Raw genomic sequence first — 23,734 nt, forward strand, 5'->3', positions numbered from 1 at the left:
TCAAAAACTAAAAGGCAGCCTCTTAGTTTCCCTAAAACACTACTATCTGGGTTACAAAGCTTCAACAACCATGATTTTTCTGGTGGATCAAGAACTGCATCAATGACCCTACAAGATTGGAAGGACCTTACTCTAAAAAGGAGGGCAGCCATCTTGGTTCACCCAATACTAATGTTCCCCAGGAGACATATGTAAAGAAGCTACATGATCCTCCAAATTCTTCTTTACAAAACAATATAAGATTAATTCCAAATCCTTAATTGAAGCCTCCTTCAAAAAGATGTTTTAGAAAATAGTCCTTAGAGGTTAACTAATAGTGGCTGTTCTGCAATAGCAAGCTATAAAGCAGCGTATGCCCACAGCTTGTTTGCTCAAATTCTTACAGGTGAGCAATAATCAATCTATGAAGCTATATTTGAGCATAGTTTTATATTACATCTGAATTGTTCCCAATGAACTAGTATTCATAAGCTAGCTTGAAATTTTGATTTAAGGTTTGCTTCCAATTGTGAATTATTTAGGAACAATTACCCTCTAATCTAAGATTCATACACTGCAAGCTTTGCTAAATTGAGGCTTCCTTGGTTATTTTTTATGTGTATTTATTAATTCAGGCAATATGTAGAATCCCATGGAATTGATATATGTATGAAAAATCCATGAAATGGATTGCATTCCATCTTCTCATCTGAATTTTCAACCAAGAAAACAGTAAGTGCCCAATAAGTTCTAAAAATATTTTACAAAGATTTTATGGTTTTAAAAAAAAAAGCAGAGCCAGGTATTATTTTGTCAAACTTTATTATATTAATTCATCACAGAGAGGCTACTGACTAGACCAACCAGTGAATTAGAGGTCAATTATGAAATCTGCACCAGCCCTCTGATAAGGTCTCAAAAGGAAAGCAGGATACATTCTTCTGGAAGAAATGACTAAACATTTACCAACTCCTTCCTTGACTTAGTGTATCCTCCAGAGACTCTCTAGAGCATAAGCTAATTAAACTCAAGCAGTTCTGTAATGCTTTCTTGAATTCTTGATTGCTTCCAGGCTCTGCTGCCTCAAGGGCTGAAGCCAACATCCTTCACACTTAAGACTACTTCACAAACTTCATAGGGCCCATTAATTTATTTTACATACGGTACACACATTAGCTTCCATTTATTTTCAGGAGCTCTTTCGGTTTCAGATAAACAAATAAGGTATTTTGCTGAGTGCACTCCATGAAGCAATCTTTTTAGAACATGAAGCTAACACGTTTGATGGCTGCTGCCCTAATCCAGCAGCAGTCAAGGAGATGTTTATAGTCAGCATCTGGACACTGTTAACTTGCAGAGAACAATTATCTGTTTACTTCATAGTATAACCAAGGTCTTTAAAATTATTTATGGGATTTCTCCAAATCTTACACATAGTTTATATGGCTTGTAAACTTCAGACAAAGGTGTTTTAAATGCATTGTCAATTTAAGAGTCAGGACTTCTTCTCAGCCCAAATGTGTCAAAAGAAAAAACATCTGTGTTACTTCGCTATAATGATGATCTTGGCCAAACCTAGATCACTCACTCAAGTCCAACCCCTTCACCCATAGTTGTCAGATTTAGGTAACAAACTAGCCACCTAGTTTAGGGTTTAACTCAGATACCTTGAGAAGAAAAGGAAAACTCACCCTGTGCCTAGACACCTAAAGTAAAATGAGCAGTGACAATTCCTTTTGAAAAAAGTATCAGCCTTTTACGATGACTGGAAAAAATATCACATGTCTGACTGAAGGATGAATGTGTCACAATATAAGCATCCTGTGACCAAACCCTCTTTCAGAAATTTCTCAAAATATGTCAAGGAGGGCTGATCACGTTCTTTATCCAATGTTACTTTTCCTTCACACACTTTGTAGCAAGTAACAAATTTCACCTTAAGACATAGTCAAACAAGGGGCCATCCAATTTTACATCTACTATTAGATCTTTGCATTTTATATCATATACATACAATATAATAGCAGACATTTCCACTAATCATTTTTTTAAAAAATCTGCAATGATCACATACAAATTGTAGCATATGAAAAGGTCTTAATTCTATTTTTTTCCAACATTATTCTCACAACTAATGATTTGTACAAAGAATCTAACTACTCTTGCATGTAAGTTAATGTTTTTTTAAGGATCATATTCTGTGTTTTTTCTCTAGGGAACTTGAGACAATATACATAATGGTTCTTCTCATCCCATTTATTTTTTCCTGTTTTGTCTCCCACATTACTGTTAAGGAAAAACTGCACCCATGTTACCTATGAGCTTCATGACCAAACTGAGTTTGAACCAATTTTTTTTCTCAAAAATGTGCAAGAATACTTCAAGGTGCATGTTTCTTAACAAAGCTAGCTATACCTCAATTAAGAAAACTGTTGCAGTGCTGAACAAATACACTTCAGTGACTGTTTCCATAGCAAAATTTATGGCTGAGTCACAAGTTTGTCTTAGCTGTAAGATTTCATTTATTCTAAAATATATTGCACAAATGCTTATTTCACAATAACCAACACAAATTCAGTGCAACTGAAGCTAGGCACATGGTTTGATATGACCAAAAGATAGACATAAGATAACCCTCCATTTATCAAACTACCAATATACCAACCTTGGATTAGAGAGGTATTGTGATGGGATGCTAATGAACGGGATGTGTGATATGATAGACTACAGTAAGGAAGGAAGCATTTTCTGGGAAGAGGTTGGGGCAGGGCAAGACAAGAGACAGCACAGTCCTGAGCTGGACTGAGGGAAGAAAAAAAGATTTAGCTTAACCATTCCCTAGAATCTCCCAGGATATATCTATTAGCTTGAGATAATATAGGTTTAGTCTGGTAAGATTCTGTCTATATACCTTATAAAGAACTGAACTTTGGCTGGATTATTTTGCTATGCTTGACAGATTTTCAGTAAATGGAAAAGCTAGTTTCTTGGTTATCTGTGCCTGGATCAAAGCTTGTATGTCAAGCCCCCAGGGCAGAGGTATTTCAGTGGAGGGAGGAGGGTAGGGAAAAAAAAAACTAAAGACAGCTCTAGCAGCAAATAGATGATAGAGAAAGAAAAGAGCTGTGAAGTTTGGCAGTGGAAAGACCAATTGTGTGCTATCATCAACCTTTTCCTTAGCTTCAAACATTGATTATAAAACTTCTGCCTCTTCCAATGTGTCAAGACCCGTCGTGGTATGTGAGAAAGACTTGAGAGTCAGGGTGAAGAAATGTTAACTAGGGAACAGTCATATAAAAGAGAACATGTCTTCAGCTGCATAATGGATGGAGAAAAACAGTCAGAATGGATTTTTCCTAAATTCTCAGATTGCAAAGAAGATGGCAGATTTGTACTTGCAGACCTGAAATGTTTTATTAATGTAGCCTTACAATAAAGTGAAGGTAAAGTAAGGGACGCGGTGGCTCAGTGGGTTAGGACGCTGAGCTTGTCAATCAGAAGGTTGGCAGTTTGGTGGGTCAAATCCTGAGTGCCGCGTAACAGAGTGAGCGCCTGTTACTCGTCCCAGTTTCTGCCAGCCTAGCAGTTCGAAAGTATGTAAAAATGCAAGTAGAAAAATAGGGACCACTACGGTGGGAAGATAACAGCGTTCCATGTGCCTTTGGTATCTAGTCATGCCAGCCACATGACCACGGAGACATCCTCGGACAAGCGCTGGCTCTTCGGCTTTGAAACAAGAGATGAGCACTGGCCCCTAGAGTTGGAAATGACTAGCATTCATGTGCGGGGGAACCTTTACCTTTACCTTAAACAATAAAATAGAATTAGCTCATCTGGTTGTGTTTCCTGTCTGGTCTATCTGGGATAGCTAAAAGGGGCCTCTTTCACCTATTTCCCCTTATTAGTTCCTTTCCCACCATTTCCTATGTCTTTGGCTTTAAGTGAAGCATTAGAGGAGGTCAGAAAGACCAATTGACAGGCTGCCAAACAGGTGTTGCAAAGGAAGAGGAAGAAAAGGGTTAGGTGCATGACCAGCTTTATAAGACCCTTCTGGGTTTTCTCTTGGCCAAAATCAGCACCAACCAAGAAACCAGGCTTCAGCTATGCCGAGCAACAGTTTGCCTGGAACAGCTCCGCAAAACTCCCAAATTGCCATATGTTTGTTTTGCGTTGGAAACAAAATGCATTTTCTGTTTCATATACAACCCTACCTTTGATCTTATGCAATTTATGCTCTAATTGCATTTATGAGATTTATATGAGTGCCCATCCAATGGGTACACAATTCTGGGTGGCTTACAATAATAAAAACATAAGCAAAAACAAAACAAAACAAAACAAGGCATAAAGACTTTAGGCTATCATGTAACTACCCCACTGTCTCAATGAAAAAGCACAGTGTAATAAGACAATAACCAGTATTTAATGACAAGCACACACATTCAGATAAAATATACTGTTGTTGTAGTAATCGTTTTAGTAATGCTTATCCAATGCAAACTAAGTAATTGCATGCAAAGTCCTTTTTAGAAGTAGTTTTACAATTAAGATAATCAGGGAGAAACAAATAGGCCAACATTTTGGACTCGTAAATCCAGCAGAAAGGTTAAGAAGGTATCACGGATATTCTAATGACTGCCATGGACAGAGACTAATCTACCCATAAAAGGATAACACATTCATTTATTAGAAAACTAACATGAAATGAAGGGACACAGTGGCTCAGTGGGTTAGGACGCTGAGCTTGTCGATCAGAAGGTCGGCAGTTCGGCGGGTCGAATCCCGAGTGCCGTGTAACAGAGTGAGCGCCTGTTACGCGTCCCAGCTTCTGCCAACCTAGCAGTTCGAAAGCACGTAAAAATGCAAGTAGAAAAATAGGGACCACTACGGTGGGAAGGTAACAGCGTTCCATGCGCCTTTGGCCTCTAATCATGCCAGCCACATGACCACGGAGACGTCCTCGGACAAGCGCTGGCTCTTCGGCTTTGAAACGGAGATGAGCACCGGCCCCTAGAGTCGGAAACGACTAGCACGCATGTGCGGGGGAACCTTTACCTTTACCTTATGAAATGAAGCTCTCTGAACAATTCCAATGACCTTTTTTTTTCAAAGCAGGTTGGCAACTTTTCAAAACATTAGGCAGTACCACCATTTTTTTCATTTGCTAAAAACATCTTTGAGCTCAAAATATTATGGGAAATATAAAATGTGCTGGAGACTGACTCCTCTTTCCTTTCAAGGGCTGGGTGATGCTTCAGATCCAGTTTTAAAATGGTTTTGCTCCTGCCAGTAACTCATTAAGACAGCTGCTGCTTATTCTGGGATAGCACAGCAACTGCATAGAAAAGCTTTTCACTTCAGCCACGCACTGCTGGAAAAGGATGCAGCTGATTTAATGGGTTGCCAACAAATACAACATGCATATCCTAAAGCAAGTTACTGGAATCAAATAACTTCTAGTCTTATGATAAAAAGTCCTTGAAGTTTAACGCACATCCTTGGTAGTTACATGTAGTTTTCTTAGCAATAAAACAGAAAAAACAATTTATTTAGTCACCTTTCCTGTCATTCTAGTCTGCAACCCTGGGGTTCCCTCATAATCTCCAATCAAGATGTAACTTAGCTATATATTTGCTACTATAACAGATGCCCCTATTATACAGGTGGCCTCATGACTTGTTTTGCTGTCATGTCAGATTTTGACTATTTGAGGTACTAGTTTAAAATTTAAAATGATTGTATTTGGTAACTAGTTTAATTTGCCTATCTTTTACCAAATTCTGGGAGGTTCCCAATCAAGCATTAAAACAACATAAAAACAATTCCTGCAAAATTAAGATTTATGCTAACAGTTAAGATGACATAGGTAAAATGTATTAATACATTTTAGCCCAAGGGATCTCAATCTTTTTGTGCCATGGATCTCTTTAAAAGTCTGGTTAAACTTTCAAACCTCTGCTCAGAAAAAAATGTATTTAAATGCACAAAATAAAATAGTGAGGGGAAAAACCCCTTGCATATTTGTTGCTATCCAAATTTTTAAAACTTTGAAATCTTAACTTCAGATTAAGAATATTTGCTTCTTACACATATGTTCGTATGAGAGGGCAGATTTGGCATGATGTGGGGGATAAGGGGATGGACCAAAAGTGCATAAGCCTGGAAAAGAGTCATGTCTGCTTTAATTAGTCAAATAAGAGATGCTCTACAAGCGCTTTCATCATTCCAAAGCACACTTCTTTTAAATCAGAAGTCCCTAACCTGTTTCAGTTGGCGGCCTGGAGGGAAAGGGAGGAGGAAGCATTTTAGGTGCGTGCACACCCAAACAGGGCTGTGAGCACATGCATGATGCAAATGGAGCAGAGTTAGTGCCCGCATGACCCTTGCTAGCCCTGCTCCTTTTTTGTCATGCAGTGACCCATTTTTGCCATGCAGTGCCCCGTTTTTGCCATGCAGTGCCCCATTTTCATCATGGCCACGGCACCCCATTTTTGCGGTGGCGCTAGCGCAAGTGGGGGTGAGTACGCATATACATAAGCACGCACTGGCCAGCCTGTCCCGTGGCCCAGTGGCCAGAGAGCCACAACCCACAGGTCGGGGACCTCTGTTTTAAATGGTTTGCATAGTGTTACAAGAGAATGTACAGATGGGTAACTCTGCTCTACCATGTCACTAGACAACCCATGACCCATTGGGTCATTTTTCTTTCACCATATACTATTGGCTTGCAATGTTTCAGCTTCCCTCTTGACCACCCAAGAGAACCTAACTGAAACCGCCACCTCCTCCTCTGATCCATGAAATTGCCTACCAGTTTGCTGGGAGGGGGGGGGAAGAACAAATGGAATGGTAAGCTGCAAGGCAAACTGAACCCCCACTTTTCTTTCCAGTATGTCACCAAGGCCCTCCTCCCTTCAGGGATGACTAGGACTCATCCATGGACTGCCAGCAAACCCCCCACCCAGCCAGTTCTACTTGAAAGCAAGCATCCAAATTGTTCCCTTGTTCTTCCCTCATTGGCAACCATCATTAAACAATTTCAAATTTCAGCATTAATTCCAGAGCAGCCAATAGCTGCTTACCCATCAGGGCCCAGAGGGAGGTGGGAAAAAGAATAGGGATGTGTCCCTTCCATCTTCTCTTGCACCATTCAACCTAAAGGGTTCTGGGAAGTGTAATCAGAAGGCATGGGGGTGCTAAAATGGCCGCAATGTTACCAAATTTCAGTTCCATGGGAGTCACACATCCCAGATTTTGCATGCATTGTGTAAGTTAGTCCATTTGACATTCATTGATTTTTAAAAAATGTTCTGTGATAATCGTTTCCATCAATGATTGAAGGTTGGAATTCAAGGTTAGAAAGTATCAAACATGATGTTTTAGCAATCTATACAAATCACAATATGAAATATAGCAATGCATAACTATTCAATTATACTTCAAAGAAATCTTTATAATAAAGCAAAGAAGTAATATAAAAATAGCCTTTGAAGAAACAGGTTCCAAAGAAATACAAAGTGAATCAAAGATGAATAATGTCTCCATATCTACTGGAAAGAGGTGAAGCTAAAATCGAAATTGGAGGTCGAAATACAAACAGAGTAAGATATGTAGATAGCACCACTCTGTTAGCTGAAAACAATGAGGTTTCGAAGAAATAATTATGGAAGTAACAAGGGAAAAGGAAAAATCTGGGTTATTGAAAAATATTAAGGAAACAAAGATAATGTCAAACGGCAAGCTCAGTGAACTTACAGTTGATAGCAAAGAAGTGGAGGTAGCAGATAATTTTCTTTCCTTGGGTCAAGAATAATGAGATAGGCTATATGTTAGAGATATAAAGAAGTGATTAATTCTAGGGAGGGAGGCAGTGACAAATTTAGACAAAATCATGAATGATATTTCTATGACAACAAAGATAAGAATAGTGAATGCAATGGTTTTTTCCAGTAATAAATTATAACTTGGAAAGGCAAAAACTGAGAAAGAGCAGGAGAAATAAGATAAGATGCTTCTGAATTATGGATTTACTGACAGTTATTAAGAGTCCCATGAACTGCAAGAACAGCTAATTTATGAACCATATTAAAAAAAATTGCAGTTCTTCTGAAGCACTGAACAGCAAGCAGAAACTCATACTTCAGACATGTGGTGCAAGCCAATTATAGACTTTATTGGCAAAGCTTAGGGAAGCCAAAGTGTGGAAGGCAATATAGAAAGATAGGAACAATGTAAAGACAGATTGATGTAGTGGTTGAGGCACTAGGCTAAAAATTGGGTGACTGTGTCTTAAATACGAAGCCAGCTGGGTGATTTTGGGCCAGTCATTCTGTCTCAATCCCGGAATGACTCAAAGGCAAAGAGAGAGAGAAAGAGACAGAGAGAGAGAAAAGAAAAGAACAAAGAAATTACTAGATGCAGGAGATGCAGGAAAGAAAGGTACATTTTTACTGTATAAGATGTAGAATATTTGCACATATACCGTATTTTCCGGCGTATAAGACGACCCGGCGTATAAGACGACCCCCTACTTTTAAGAAGTTTTTCAAGGTTTTTTGTCTTATACGCCAGAAAATACTTACATGCCCTGCCCTCCCTGTCCGTCGCAGAGGAGGCGAAGGCCCGACTGGCCCTGCCGGCCCTCCCACTGCTCCCGCGCTTCTGCTGGCCCCTGAGACGCAGTGTTTCCCGGACAGCAGGCAGCGCAGGAGGGCAGCCGCCACCCGCCATGGCCGGCGCCCCTCCTGCTTCCCCCCCCAGGCCTTGAACTTCTCCCATTCGGCGCAGGGCGGGGCAGCTCCGCCCGCAGCCTCTTTTTCATGTGCCGCTTCCCTCTCACCATCGGCCGAGGCACGCTCGGCCCGGGCTCCCGGTCCCTCTTCCCGCCCGGCTTCCCGCCCTGCCCCTCATGGAGCTGGACTGGGCGTGCAGCCTCTCGGTATGGCTGCTTTTCCTGGGCAGCCTGGCGGTGCGGCTCCTGCGCTCAGACCTGTTGCTGAGCTGGCGGCTGCTGCTGCACGTGGGGCTGCTGCCCCTCAGCGCCGCGCTCACGGCGGCTGCCTGCTGGCTCGTCTCAGCCAGCACCGCCCAGCGGAAGCGCAGCGTCGGACGGGAGCAGGACTTCCCTGCCGGCTCCCGTCCGACGCGAGGGAAGAGCGAGCCGGCAGGGAAGTCCTGCAAACGCACGCACACGCAGCTGCTGCCTCAAGAGGGAAGAGCGAGCCGGCTCTTCCCTCTTGAAGCAGCAGCTGCCTCAAGAGCGAAGAGCGTCGGACGGGAGTCGGCAGGGCAGTCCTGCACATGCGCGCACTCCCCAGCTGCTAAGGAGCAGCCGGGGAGTGTGCGCGTGCGCAGGACTGCCCTGCCGGCTCCACGCTCTTCGCTCTTGAGGCAGCTGCTGCCTCAAGAGCGAAGAGCGTCGGACGGGAGTCGGCAGGGCAGTCCTGCACACGCACGCACTCCCCAGCTGCTAAGGAGCAGCCGGGGAGTGCGCGCGTGCGCAGGACTGCCCTGCCGGCTCCCGCCAGATTCCACCCACTGATTTTCCGGCGTATAAGGCGACTGGGCGTATAAGACGACCCCCCAACTTTTGAGAAGATTTTCAGGGGTTCAAAAGTCGTCTTATACGCTGGAAAATACGGTAATCAAAAGGAATTGCATTCAAATCAAAGGCACCTAGTTAACTTCTTTGAACGTTATGTCTGTGGCATCTGCTCGGTTTAACTTAGTTTTCATTCACATTATTTTAGCAACTGCAATTCCACTGCTCAAATAAACTCAAATAAAGAAATAGAAAAAACAACACAAATGCACAATGCACAAAATAAAACAAAAATTTCAATAAAATCAAATACGGCAAGGAATCACATTTACTATTTCTGAGCAAGGATCGAATCTTAAGCTTTCTGACTCAACAAAGGTGGAGAAACAGAAAGACTATATTTGGATGTATGGGATCAAAAAGATTAGAAAAATGTTCCTGGAAGAGATATAATTTGTTATTAGAAGATGGTGGACATTTGTCTATAGGGTCATCAGATGTCAAAGTAGGACTCAGTGGCACCAAACTAACTTGACTCTCCAAGTAACACAGCTTTAGCTAACTCTTAAGGCCAAAAGGCCAAACTCTGTTTTCAGTAACTGAAAAATATAAAAGAGCATTTTATTTATTTGGCAACTTTTAAATGCTTGAAATGTTAACTCTTTCTGTTTGGTTTTGAACTACAGGCATTCATTGTTTAATGGCCACTCATTCAGTGACCATTCAAAGCTACAGAATGAAGGCATAGAACAGGGGTCTTCAAACCTGGCCCTTTTATGACTTGTGGACTTCAACTGCCAGAATTCCTCAGCCAGGCATGAAGATCCCTAGCATAAAATGAAGGGTACTTACAACTGGACCTTGAAGATACAGCCATTAAAGTGTCTCCACAATCACAATTGTGATTCAGGCACTTGGCAACCAGCCCACAAACGCAATTACAACACTGCAGTGTCCCATGGTCACATGCTCACCACTGTTGACTTCTGGCAAGCCAAGTCATTGGGCAAGCCAGCAGTTGGTTGCAAATGGCAATCGCATACTGCAGAATGCTGTGGGATCCACTGATGACAACTAAGGCTGCCAGATCTACTGTCGTAAGTCAGTATGGTCACATGATGTATTGTTTAATATGGAATTCCTGGTCCCAACTATCATGGGTAAACAACGACTATCTGTTTAGGTAGTTCTTATTTGGCAACTGCCTTGAATAGTGACTTTTTGCAACAGTAATGAGTACAACAATACAACAGTAATGAGTAGTAGTAAAAAAATAATCTTCTGATAAATGTGTGCATTTATGCCCAATTTTCTGTCCTGGTAACAATACATGCCAGCAACAGTAATGCTAGAATTCTGCACAAGAGAACTTTGTCTAAAGGAGATGGCAGCAAGCAGAAATCTTTGCTGTCTCTTTCTCTCTCCCTCTCCCACTGTGTCCACATTATTTGCTTAGCAACCATTTCATTTGAATCAATTGCTAAATGAGGACTGCTTTTATCATGTTATGTGAACCCAATTGTCACAATGGAAACAAGGGTTTGTGGCTTAGCATAACATATGAGCTGAATCAACTGAAGCTTATTCAATAATGATTAAGCAAACCATGATTTAACATGTGTGAACCAAATTATATAGAAACCAGATGTACACCATAGTCCATAATTTATCAGCAACCAATCCAAGTGATCCATTCTGATTGGTTTAGATAAACCTTATGGGTCACATGACTTGCCTACTTCCTCCTCTATTCCTCAGTCTTGCTGAAGGATCAGCATGGGAATGTCTTATTCTAAAAGCTTCCTTCTATTACAGGGGTGTCTATTACAGGGGTGTATTGAGGGCTGCATCAGCATTGCGGTTGCCCTCAGGGGGCTAGGTGGGTATGGCCTGGGTGGGCGTGGCCTACTGGGTGGGCGTGGCTAGAGTGCATATGGCCTACTGGGTGGGCATGGCCAGCTCTACATCGTTTGCATCAAGGGTGCCTATGGGGGCCTGGGCAGGAGTGGGACAGATCTGAGGGTCTCTGGCAGAAGGAGGGTCTCTGGGCCAGGGCCAAGGCAGTGGGAGCCGGTCCCTCACTGTTTCCAGGATGGCTTCGCGGGCCACATGAAACCACTTCGCGGGCCGGATCTGGCCCCCGGGCCTTTGACATGTCTGTTCTATTACATTACTTAGGAGCCAAGCTTTTGTGTTCACAGAGAAACACAAGTGGGTCTGTAATTGAGATGGCTAATCCAGTAACTGAGCATTCCTGCAGTCATCAACGTATTGCCAATTCTATGAAATGGACTTGATATCAGATACAAAGTTAAAAAAGAAGAGGAGTTAAAAAGGTCACCCAGTGATAAGATCACATTTATCACTTCTGTTACCATCAAGTGTTAGTGTTTCATTTAAAGAAGCACCATTGAGTAGACCAATGCCTAGATCAGTTGGCAGAAACTTACCTTTTTAAGCACAGCAACCAGATTAAGCACAGCAACAAGAGCAGCAATGGGGCAGTGGTTAGAATGCAGTGTTGCAGGCTACTTCCCCTGACTCCTGGCTGCCAGCAGTTTGGCAGTTCAATTCTCACTGGCTCAAGATTGACTCAGCCTTCCATTGTTCCAAGGTCAGTAAAATGAGGACCCAAATTGTTGGGGGCAATATGCTGACTCTGTAAGCTGGTTAGAGAGGGTTGTAGAGCACTGTGAAAAGGTATATAAGTCTAAGTGCTACTGCTATTTCAATTGTCTTAGGTTTTATTTGCTTAGAAAATCCTGTATTAGAACTTGCCAAACTAGATCATATTGTTTTTACTTAAACTCACTTTCCCCAGTAAAATTATATTTGTTTTACATTTACATTTTAAAGTCTACTGTTCCTGTGAAAAAGTTTGATAAAATATAGTAAAGAGGTTTGTCCTGAAACAGCAGCAATGCTGTTTTATTTTCATCATTTAAAAAAAACACAACTTATCCGTCTTCCAACTCCCATAGTGATTTGGATCATATACATATAAATCATATAGGATGGATCTAACATCAGAGAATGAGGTGGCTGGATGGAGTCACTGAAGCAGTAGGCGTGAGCTTAAATGGACTCCAGAAGATGGTAGAGGACAGGAAAGCCTGGAGGAACATTGTCCATAGGGTCGCGATGGGTCGGACACGACTTCGCAACTAACAACAACAACAACAACATACAATCATGAATGTAAAATCCATTCCCAAACCATGAATCACTCATCACGTTCACCTATATTCTTAAAGAGAGAATATTATATACCAGGCAAGTGAAACAGGTTATTTTGTGTACCCAAAATAACTACAAGGCAAAAACATTGTGGAGTTTTCTTTCCAAAACAAACAGATGATCAATGGTCATTGAAAGTTACATTACAGTTAGCAAAAGGATAATGCAAGATAATGAACAGCTGGAATTTTAAAGAACAGTCTTGACATGGAATTTCTACCCTCCTACTGTAAATTGATATCACTTATCATATCTTTTTGTTATAGATGGAAGGCTGGGTGAATAATGCCCAGGAAAAAAAAGATAACGTTCAGGTATTTTCCCATTCTGCAATTTTCTACTCTCCTGTTAGAAGTGTCCCTGTTCTCCGCCAATCCCCGTAATCGGTACCACTTCATCTTGCCTTATCTCTAATTTCTTCTCTGTACTTCTATTAAACAGGGCAGCATGATGGCTCAGCAGTTAAGACGTTGGGCTTGTCAGCTGGAAAGCTGGCAGTCCAGGTTCAAGAGCCAAACTCCATGTGATGGGGTCAGCTCCTATCCTCACCCTAGCTCCTGCCAACTTAGCAGTTCAAAAGCATGCAAATGCAAGTAGATAAATAGGTACCACTTTGGTGGGAAAATAACAGCACTCCATGATGTCATGCTGACCACATGACTGCAGAAATGTCTTCGGTTGAAACTGAGATAAGCACTGCCCCCTAAAGTTGGCTATCACTAGCGGAATAAAATCCGCAGGGACTCCTTTACCTTTTTTTTAATTCACACTAAATATCTCTGAAGAGAAACTGATGACAGAGAAAGTCACTTGGAAAAGGGCCAGTTTCAGAGAATCTGGTGAACTATATTTAGGGCCAGAACCCATATAGTCTCCTACACAGTCTAATTTAAAAAAAAAAACACTATATTTTTATGCTACTTCTGAATAATACTGCTTCTATGCCAACAAATGATTCAGGAATTAAGCTAAAGACTATAATACAATTTCAATTAATGTGCTACTGAAGTCATTGCTGACTTTATTAAAAATGTTAATTAAATGATGATCAAGACAGTCAACATTTATACTGAATCTGATAATTTCAAACACAGAGCTCTAGACAAGAATAAGGATGAACTTATTATAATGAGATGAAGGGAGATAAAGACCCCAGTTAGGATGTAAAAGCTTCATGACAAATGTATGATATTTACATTTGCATAATGATACACCACACTTGTATATTTATACATTGCTTGTCCGTTCAAAACAATACCGAGTAATTCTTGATAAAATAGCAAAGTTGGAATAAAAAAAGGAATCCTGTTGCCTTTTATTGTCTTTTGCTCCATATTTATTAAAGAAAGAAGTGTTTCCCTGAATTAATTTGTAACACCCCTAGGTCTTTGTTTCAGACATCAGCACATTTTTTTTGACAACACGTAGAACAAAGTTGAAGGGAATGCATTACACAAAATTACAGAGGGTCGCTTCAAGCAACATTATGCATATATCCTAAACTCAGAGAAAAACCTAGTCTTGCACTGCTACAATTTGTGGCATCTCTCAAAATTGTATCTTTTTCTTCAAACTTAGAAGTCTGTATTAATAAATGGCCAGCTTTTTCAATTTGAGTGTCAGATATCTGAAATCAAGGGCAGATAATGTTTAATACTGAGAGTCCAGCAATACCAGAAAAACCTGTCCAATTTATTGTAGTGATCTATTTAAAAAAAATAGGACAATTCAGAGACTGCTGGCAGTTAATTTAATTCCTGTCCTATCGCAGGTGGTCTGTGAATCACCCCCTAAGAATCCCTTCATATGTTTCTGTCTGTTTTCCTCCTGTCACCACACCTAATAAAATTCCAGGATACTGATGTAACCTTGGTCCCTTATTCTACCTTCTAAGCTACAAAGAATGATATACTTGTAGAGTATGCAGTTATCATAACTTTCCTTGGGGAAAGAGTATGTGAGAAACAAGAACTGCAATGCAAAGAGCAGCAACAGAATGGGGAAATAAAAGCTAGCAAAACACACTACAGATTTAACTGCTTCAGCATTGAAATGGATGTATCTAAAAAAAATAACATTTAAATTGCCTGATTAAATGATAGTTTAAAAGCAGTAGGTGATTTAGCATACGTAGCAAGGTAGAGAAAGCATGTAACTTAAAGCAAATGCAGAATATATTTTCCCTTTGTCTTTGACTGCATACAACACAACAAAACTACTGGCACTAAAAAAAAAGTTTTGCACTGTTTTTTTTAAAAAAAAAATAGAATGGAAATAACTCAAATGTTCCGAGAATATTGACAACATATGCATAAGCCCTTTCATTTATATTTGTTAAAAATACACTCCATAATATCTTTCAATCATGGCGATCTACAGCCAACAATTTCAAAACTTCATCGTATCAAGATTTCAGTCTTGCAAACATTTGGAAAGGAGAAAAAATTATTTCAAAATTGTTTGTTTATTGGATAAGGTTCTTTGCCACGGAAACCAAGGGACTTGAGTGGTATAAGAATCCTGCTATCTCCAACTTTCTGCCTCTCTGCAGAAAAGACTGCACACCCCTCCAACTAGATTTAAGACAGACTTATTTCTCTGATCTTGCATAGAAAACACAAGAAACAGTGTCAGAGGTCAAACACCCTCAGCGGCTTTTACAATTAATTTGCACTGGGAAGAACTAGTGTCTTTTTTTTTTACAAGTTGGTCCAAACCGAAGGGCTGCTTTTCCTTCCAGACAAAAGGTTACAAGCCAAGTACCATTTCTGGGGTGTATATAGCCAACATCTTAACTTATCTTCTACATTAATGTTTTCAATATCTGTATTTGTGCATTTGATATTTATGTCACTGTTCACCGCCCTGAGTCCTTAGGGAGAAGGGCGGTATACAAATCAAATAAATAAATAAATAAATAAATAAACATCCCTTGAACTGGGCAAGCAGGTTTGTTGGGACTTTCGCTCTGTAAGCTGTCAATTCGCATTCCTCTCCCCCCCCACCCCAAAACCTTCAGATGACTTTCTCTTTGGCGCTTAATCACCAGGTTTTTGTGGTGTGTTTTTTTTTCTTTCCAGAAACAAAGGCGAGGCTGAAAGGCGCTCGCTAACCAGAACCCCATGCCAAGTTCTGAACGCCTCTGCGCGGGGGGAGCCTGCGCCTCCAAAGCCATTTCGGCCGCGGGAAGCCTCTGCGCCGAGATCAGCCCCCCTCGGGCCAAAAGTTAGCCCGGCAGTAAAGTCAACAGAAGAAAGAAGGAATCGGCTCGTCGCTGTTGGGTGCAGCTTGTTTGCTTTAGAAAAAGCCTGATAACCGCGCCAAAGTCTTAACTGTTTCGCGGCTGCTCTGCCCTCCCCTGAAAAGGGGGGAAAGGGCTGCCAAGATGATCCGGGGAAGGGAAGGTAAATCCTGAGGCGGTGACCCGAAGCACTACTCTCCCTTCAAAGCTCCGGCTACATACGAAGCGAAGCTACACACTGAGAGGAGAAGAGTCGGTTGTTCCTCCTCGGCTCCTTTCCAGTTTAGATACAAAGAAGTTAGCGAAAGCTTCCGGGGGAAAACTTAAAAATCCTTTTGTGCACCCCCCCTTTCCCCCCCCCATTTCATGCAGAAATCTGCCCCCCTCCCCAATGCACCCCCATCTCTACTAACAAAAGCAGAGGAGATATTCCACAAGGTAACGAGCCAAGGCTACGTAAACAGGATCTGGGCAACTGACCAGGCGAGAGGTCGACTCAAATTGGCCTGAGAAGGCGAAAATGTGCAACTCCTAGAAGTCTGGTGGATTCCTGCACCGAGCAGCGCCTTGGACTCAATGGCCTGTCTAATGCAGCGTTTCCCAACCTTAGGAACTTGAAGATGCGTGGACTTCAACTCCCAGAATTCTACGCTGGCTGGGGAAATCTGGGAGTTGAAGTCCACGCATCTTCAAGTTCCTAAGGTTGGGAAACGCTGGTCTAATGGGCCCCTTCTAATGGCTCTTCTCCCCACGCCACACCTCCACACCTCCACACCCCGCTTTCCAAGATCCAAAACTCCAGCGATTTGACACGCAGCCGACAGTGCCAGGCGGGAGGTGAGGGCGATTTCCCCAGCTTTTGAGGAAAAGGGCGAGCGAAAGGACAATGCCGAAGGTGGGAATTCCGGAACCAAGGCGCCGCGGCGTTCCCCTTCCTCCAACCTCCGAAGCAACTATGAGGGAGAACCCCCAAACGGCTAGCCTTTTTTTTTCGGGGGGAGGGGAGGGGAGGTGGGGGGGAGACTCTCCATCTGCAAGCGTGAGGCTGCTGGGCACCCTCCTTGCCTCGAGCTCGGGAATGTGGCGGAATCAGCCGGCAAAGCAGCCCACTTCTCTAATGGGACCCCTTCCCTCGGTACAACCTCTTCCAACTGGAGGGAGCTCTTCGAACCCCAAAGGTTTCGCTTCCCCCCCCCCAGCCACCCAGCGGGAGAAGCCAAGGGAGGCCAAGGAGGAGGCGGCCCGCTTCCCCCATAGAAACGGGACGCCTTGGCAAGGGGCAAGTCCTTACCTGCCGAGAACTGGCCACGAGCTGCTCCTAGGAAGGCAGCCGAGGGCGCGACGAAGGAGACGATCGCCGCCAGTAAACCGACGGCTCCAGCCTCCGGGGCCATAGCGAGTTTGGATAACTTTCCCCGGAGTCTCTCTGCTCAGGCGGTCTCTGCCCAGAGCCGCGAGGAAACCTCTCACCTTCCCGGAGACTCTCCTGTTGCCTGGTCGGGAAAGGAAAGAAAGAAAGAAGGGAAAGGCAACAGGTTTTTTTTTCTTTTCTTTTCTTTTCCCCTTCTCTTCTTTTGCTGGCGGGACGGCGGTGCTCTCTCGCCGCCGCCCGCCCTCCTCGCCCTCTCCGGGCGCAAGCTCAAGCCCGGCGCTCGCGGCGGCTGCTGCTGCTGCTGCGACCGCGGCTGCTGCTTACTCCATCGGAGTTACTTTGCTCAGCCGCGAAAGGAGGAGCTGAACGCCGGCGCGCGTCCGTCCCTCCGTTTCTTAAGCGCCTCGGCCGCGGGAATGAGGGACTCGTTTCGGCAGGGAGCTCCTAGTAGCCCGTTAGAGCGGACGCGACAGCGCCTCCTGCCGCCCGCTCCCGGGAAGACGGTCCAGCCGTGCTCTTCTCCGGCAACCTCGGCTGGTTTATGAGGGCGTTAAGACTGAAGAAGCTCCGTTCTCTGCCCGCCGTGGCTGCGCTTTGATGCTTATGCATGGGGGGGCGGGGGTGAGGGGGTTAGAGAAAAGAGAAAAGGGGGTATTTTTTTTTTAAAAAAAGTGGAGGATGTGAGAAGGGCATTTAATAATAATAATAATAATAATAATAATAATAATAATAATAATAATAATAATAATAATAATAATAATAATAATAATAATAATAATAATAAAAAATAGTAATAATCCTTTATTGTCAAAGTACAACATGTGTACATTGAGATTAGCTGAGCTGATTTATGTTTCCTCTTTCTCTCAGCCACATTAGAAAGGCGCCCTTTTCCTCCAGACAGCCAGGCACGTATGCAAAAGCCAGGTGCCGGATTCCGCTCGGCTTCCCGCGGGGTTCGCTTTCATTCTTCTAGCCGGCGCTTCGCCACTTTTACAAACACGTGCTCTCCCAAGTCGGAGATCCGCGGGTCGCCCGGCTGGCCAAGCCCCCGCTTTCTCACCTGGGACCGGTTTCAAAGTGTGAACTCGTAAGCTCGCTAGCCCTCCAGGCGCGGCGGGGAACGACCCCCCCCCCCTAAAAAGCAACGCTTTTCGCTTTGCTTAGAAAGGCTGCCGGGTGGCCGTCGTCCACCCAGTCCCCGCTGCTTCAGCATCGGTTGGAAAACGCCACAGGTGCAGCTCGGCCCATGACTTCATAGCAGCGAAACTGCACCTGTTGAAGCGCCTGCTGGCCTGACCACCTGTTAAGGGGCAACTGCGACTGGCCTTTGAGCCAACCGTACCAGGCGCTGAGCTCCGGGCAGGGAAGTCTAGTCGATCTCCGAGTGGACTCGAACAGGTTTCTCCCCTTCGCCAACAGCAGCAGCAGCAGCGCGTTAAATTCCTATTCAAGAGAGGCAACCCGTTTCGAATGACTTTTAGAGCGCGACACGATTGGGCAAGGCTTTAAAATGGTGCAGAGGGGGAAGCGGGCTGAGGTGGGGGGGGGCGGATGGAAGCTAAACGAAAAGAGCGGTGAGTGCTTTTTTTTTAGCGCGGAAGTTCCAGCTTGATATCTGAGAGGGCACCTGAAAAAGTAAAGCCTATTGTGTGCCTAACACTGAAGCTATCACCGTGCTGAAAGTCAAGTACTTAACTGACAAGTAGGCTTACAAAATAGGCACTCAGTTGGAAGGAAATGTTGAATTAAGGTTTGTTTGTTTTTTAAAAAAAATCCCCCTCACTCCAGGCATATTCATCTATTTGGGCAACCTTGAGGAAATTGTTCTCTTGGTTTAACTAGGTTTGCTAGTGTAAAATAAATAAAACTAATAGCCTGTATGTGGTAGGCTAAAAGTGTTATAGCTGTGATAAATAACTGTAACTGAGGTGTAATATAAGTATGAAACGCAACTGGCCTTGTTAGACAATTTTGAATTTATATATATATATATATATATATTTAAAAAACAACAACAAGGAAAATAGCATTGATGCATATGGCAGTTCGACTAAATCTGTCAGAATCTGTTTTGGAGTTAAGTCAGTTCAGATTCCAGAGGTTAAAACCTTATGAAGATTTCAAGGAAATGTTCTTAATTTCTGAGTAAATATCTTTAGATTTCACCGTAAAGCTATGGTCCTGTATGTGAATATAGCTGGTTACACTGCATTGCATTCTATTTCTGGCTGAACAACCCTAACTACATAGCTCCTACAAGATTGCTAGATTTTTCCTCTGCCCTTTGCTCAACAAGAGATTGTGTTTTCTCAGAAGACTGAAAATGAATCTCACTAAATGATGAGTGTTTCCAATGGTGGGAGTGACCATTTGTCTTTATTCCATGACCATTTAAAAATGGAAACTTGAATCCCACAGAGAAAAATGCTCTCAAATCAACTGGGTTCACATTGCGGGGGAGCCGGGGCAAGTATCAACACATATGCCATTACACCATCATTGCAAATTGCTGTATAATTTTTGCCATCATCATGCAAATTTTGGACTGATTCAAATTGCACAATTTGCACTGTTTCCATGTTACATTGAACTACACGTGATGCCAATGTGCTTTGCTCCAGATGCATAAATTCCCATATTATACAAAGCTATAGCTTTGCTTAACTTTGGCTTTGCTATTTTTGGTTTGTGAATACTCTTTCTATAGCTTGTAATCCATGTTTTATGGCTTAGTGCAAATTTAATAAACCATGACTAAACTCAAATCATGATTTATACTAGGGTATAAACCTAGATCCAATCTTGAGGTTCAAGTCTTAGTGCTATAGTATAGGAGTAATTTTTGTACTTTTATTCTATTTCCTCCTTTATATAGCACCTGGCCGGCTAAAGGGTTCTAGTAAACTAGGAGGTTTATCCACTTATTTTGAAATATATGTATTGATCCTAGTGATGGATATTTAAAAAAAAAATTCACTCCATGGAAGTCTCATTTCATTACTTTAGAAGCCACCTAGTAGGCATTGAATTGTTTTCACTACAGTAATTTGGCTACTAGTATATCATAACAGCTGATTTGTGAAAAATCATATTCAGTAGGTTCCTACTCAGTTTAATTAGGCTATAAATATTTCTCAAATTACTACATTAATTAAAATGAGAAAAAGTGGTGTTTCACTTAAATATAAAAGCAAATTCTCATTTTCCCAACAGAACAGCTGGAATTTCTTTCCCCTGATTTTTGCTGTTCGTGCCAGGTGTTTTGGGTTGTTGTTGTTTTTGCCTTTTCTGTTTTTTAAACTTATATTTTCCTTTTGTCATTAAATTTCCATGAAATATTTTGATTCCCACCTCTGCAAAGGAGAGGAATGTATTTTGTGCTTTTAACTATTTTAGTTTAATTGTTGGTTAGCAGGAAAAAAAAATCAGGGGGTGCAATTTATCTTACATATGAATGAGAAGATTTAAAGCTCCTATTTGAATTTCCATGTAACCACTCTATAAAGCCCAAGGGGACTGCAAGTTGTAGTTCAACTGAATGCCTATTGTAGGACTGGATTGCAGTTCATATGAGATCCTTTAACCTTAGAAATGAGTCTTTTTGTAGTGATAGTTGCCTGAGGCGTGTCTGCCTAGAATTTTGGACCTGTAGATAGATCTAGCAAAATAGCGAGTAGTGCCTCTTTTTGTTAAGGAAAAATAACAAAACAACCTTATTCTTGGGTTGATTTTACAGATTAACAGCTGTATTATCTATTGACTTTTAAAAACTAGCTAAGGAAATGACTAAATACTGTTCTTGAATGTACATACAGTCAATTGAAGGGGACATACATTTTTCCTTCCATTCACTCCCCATTTCTTTTATAGAAAATGATGTGCTATATTGCTTTCCAAAGAAAAAAAATGTTACAATTGAGAAAAAAGCAAAGTAACATACCCTATACAAAGTCTTCAGATAACAGTTGGCTATTATAAATCTGATAGTACAACAGTGAAGGTTGGGGAAGTTATGAAAGGGTTCACTGCTCTACTTCCATCTGGGCTCTGCCTATCTATTTATGAATAAATCTACATATTGCCCAATGCTACTAAATATCAAGTGTCCTTATGCCAGAATAAACCAAAACTGGAAAAGCATTGTGCCTCTGAAATCTGACATCACTCAAAAACTGTTCATGGAACAGCAGCATTGTTTATTCCATATCTATATCTATATCTATATATTGATCAATCACTGGTATATATATATATATATGTGACTGATCAATATATATATATATATATATATATATATATATATATATTGATCAGTCACTGGTCATAGCTAAAAATTAGAACAAGTATACAACAAGTATACATTTTATTTTTTGGCTTCTCCAGATGGGTATGTTGGGAATGCTACCCTAAATAAACTAATTGTCTAGTTTGATGAAAGGCAGATTTAATTTGGGACTCATCCCCAGATACCTGGCTAGGATCCCTCAAATCTCTTTTCTCATACCATTGAATCAGTGGAAATACAAGCCACTAATTCTCAGAGAGGAACTGTTTTTGCATCCTACAGAATAATTTAAAAATCAATGGGATACTCTTTTTTTCATTTATAACTGGATTACCTTTACATGAAAACTTTTTTAAAAAGAACAACCTCTATGGACAGTATATATCCACATTGTTAAAATCTCCACATGCCAGTGCTACTTGGGTGCTGCTTTACTACTGCACTGCAAGAAAGCTTTCTGTACGGCATAATATCTACTTTATAAGGGATAATTTATTGCTGAGTTTCATTGGCCTCCTGAACTAGCAAACTTGATTGTAACCATTTCATTGTAGTAATTTGTTAGCAGCTTACATTGCCACATTTAAGGACGTTTCCAAACTGTTGGTTGTATTCAGAAAGCGGCCACTTGTCCTGGAAGACCCAGCCAATATTATGCAGTTAGTATAGATAAAAAATCATGTTTCATTGTGCTGAAACCCTAATGTTGATTTGCTAGGAAAATGAAGTTTCCTTTGTGCCTTCAGGATTGCATAAACAACCAGAAACTGAATGTTGGCAAAGGGAAGAGAAAAATATAAGCTATTCAAAGTTATCCTCATTTTGCTTTGTTTCCATTTATTTGCAGGTTGTATTTATCCTTAGTAATAAACATAAAGTTCTGTGCATCTGCCAGCCTTATGGAGTGGAATTTCCTGGCTTCTGTGATATTATGCCCTGGAACCAACCTAGCACTTAAAGTAGAAAGAAGAATAAAACAATTTTTATGGTCTTCTGGAAGGTCTAAGATAGAGCAAATCCATTCTGCTGTTGGCTGATAGCATTCTTCTAGTTGTAGATGCCCAATTCACCTGCAAGGCTAAGCCAGCATTTGATTTATTTGGTTTGATTGAAGGTGATGTGAATCTAACCATCATAGTTTAACATTAAACTACCAAAGGATTGGAAAAGAGCTGATGTAGTTCCCATCTTTAAAAAAGGGGAAAAAATGGATCCAGAAAACTACAGACCTATCAGCCTGACCTCAATACCTGGGAAGATTCTGGAAAAGATAATCAAACAACGAATCAACTAACACCTGGAGGCAAACAAAGTCATTACCAAAAGCCAACATAGATTTGTTAAAAACAGATCATGCCAGACAAATCTTATTGCATTCTTTGACCAGGAGACAAAATTAGTGGACCAGAGGGCTGCTGTGGATATAATTTGCATGGATGTCAGTAAGGCATTTGAAAAAGTAGACCACAACCTACTACTTGATAAGATAGAAAAATATGGGTTAGACAGCATCATCACCAGATGGAGTCGTAGCTGGCTGACCAGCCATACTCAGCATGTGGTCCTCAATGGAACTGAATCTACATGGAGGGAAGTGTGTAGTGGGGTGCCCCAGGGCTCTGTTCTGAGCCCAGTGCTCTTCATCATCTTCATCAACAATTTGGATGAGGGGATAGATGGGGAACTCATCAGATTTGCAGAAGACACCAGGCTGGCAGGAATCACCAACACTCCAGAAGATAGGCTTAAGATACAGAAGGATCTTGGCAGACTTTAACATTGGGCGCTATCTGACAAAATGAAATTAAATGGTGAAAAAAGTAAGGCATTTAGGCAAGAAAAAACAAATGCACAGGTACAGTATAGGTGGTACCTTGCTCAATACTAGTAATTGTGAGAGGAATCTTGGGATCCTAGCGGACAGTCACTTAAATATGAGCCAGCAGTGTGCTGTAGCTGCCAAAAAAGCCAACACAGTGCTAGGCTGCATTAACAGAAGGATAGAATCAAGATCACGTGAAGTGTTAATACCACTTTACAATGGCTTGGTAAGGCCACACCTGGAATACTGCATCC

General features: G+C 41.8%; 1 protein-coding gene across 2 annotated transcripts in view; it reads right to left on the reverse strand.

The window, feature by feature from the left end:
* The window catches only part of PTPRK (protein tyrosine phosphatase receptor type K), a 406,781-nt gene extending 389,020 nt beyond the window's left edge, over window positions 1-17,761 (reverse strand). For both annotated transcript variants that reach the window (XM_081312601.1, XM_081312600.1), the window contains exon 1: window positions 17,290-17,761. In XM_081312601.1, coding sequence (XP_081168727.1) covers window positions 17,290-17,392 — 103 coding nt within the window. In that variant the 5' untranslated portion in view covers window positions 17,393-17,761. The remainder of the gene's footprint in view (window positions 1-17,289) is intronic.
* Between the last annotated feature and the right edge of the window lie 5,973 nt (window positions 17,762-23,734).

Source organism: Vipera berus (assembly GCF_964194415.1).
Source record: "Vipera berus genome assembly, chromosome: 1".
NCBI lineage: Eukaryota > Metazoa > Chordata > Lepidosauria > Squamata > Viperidae > Vipera > Vipera berus.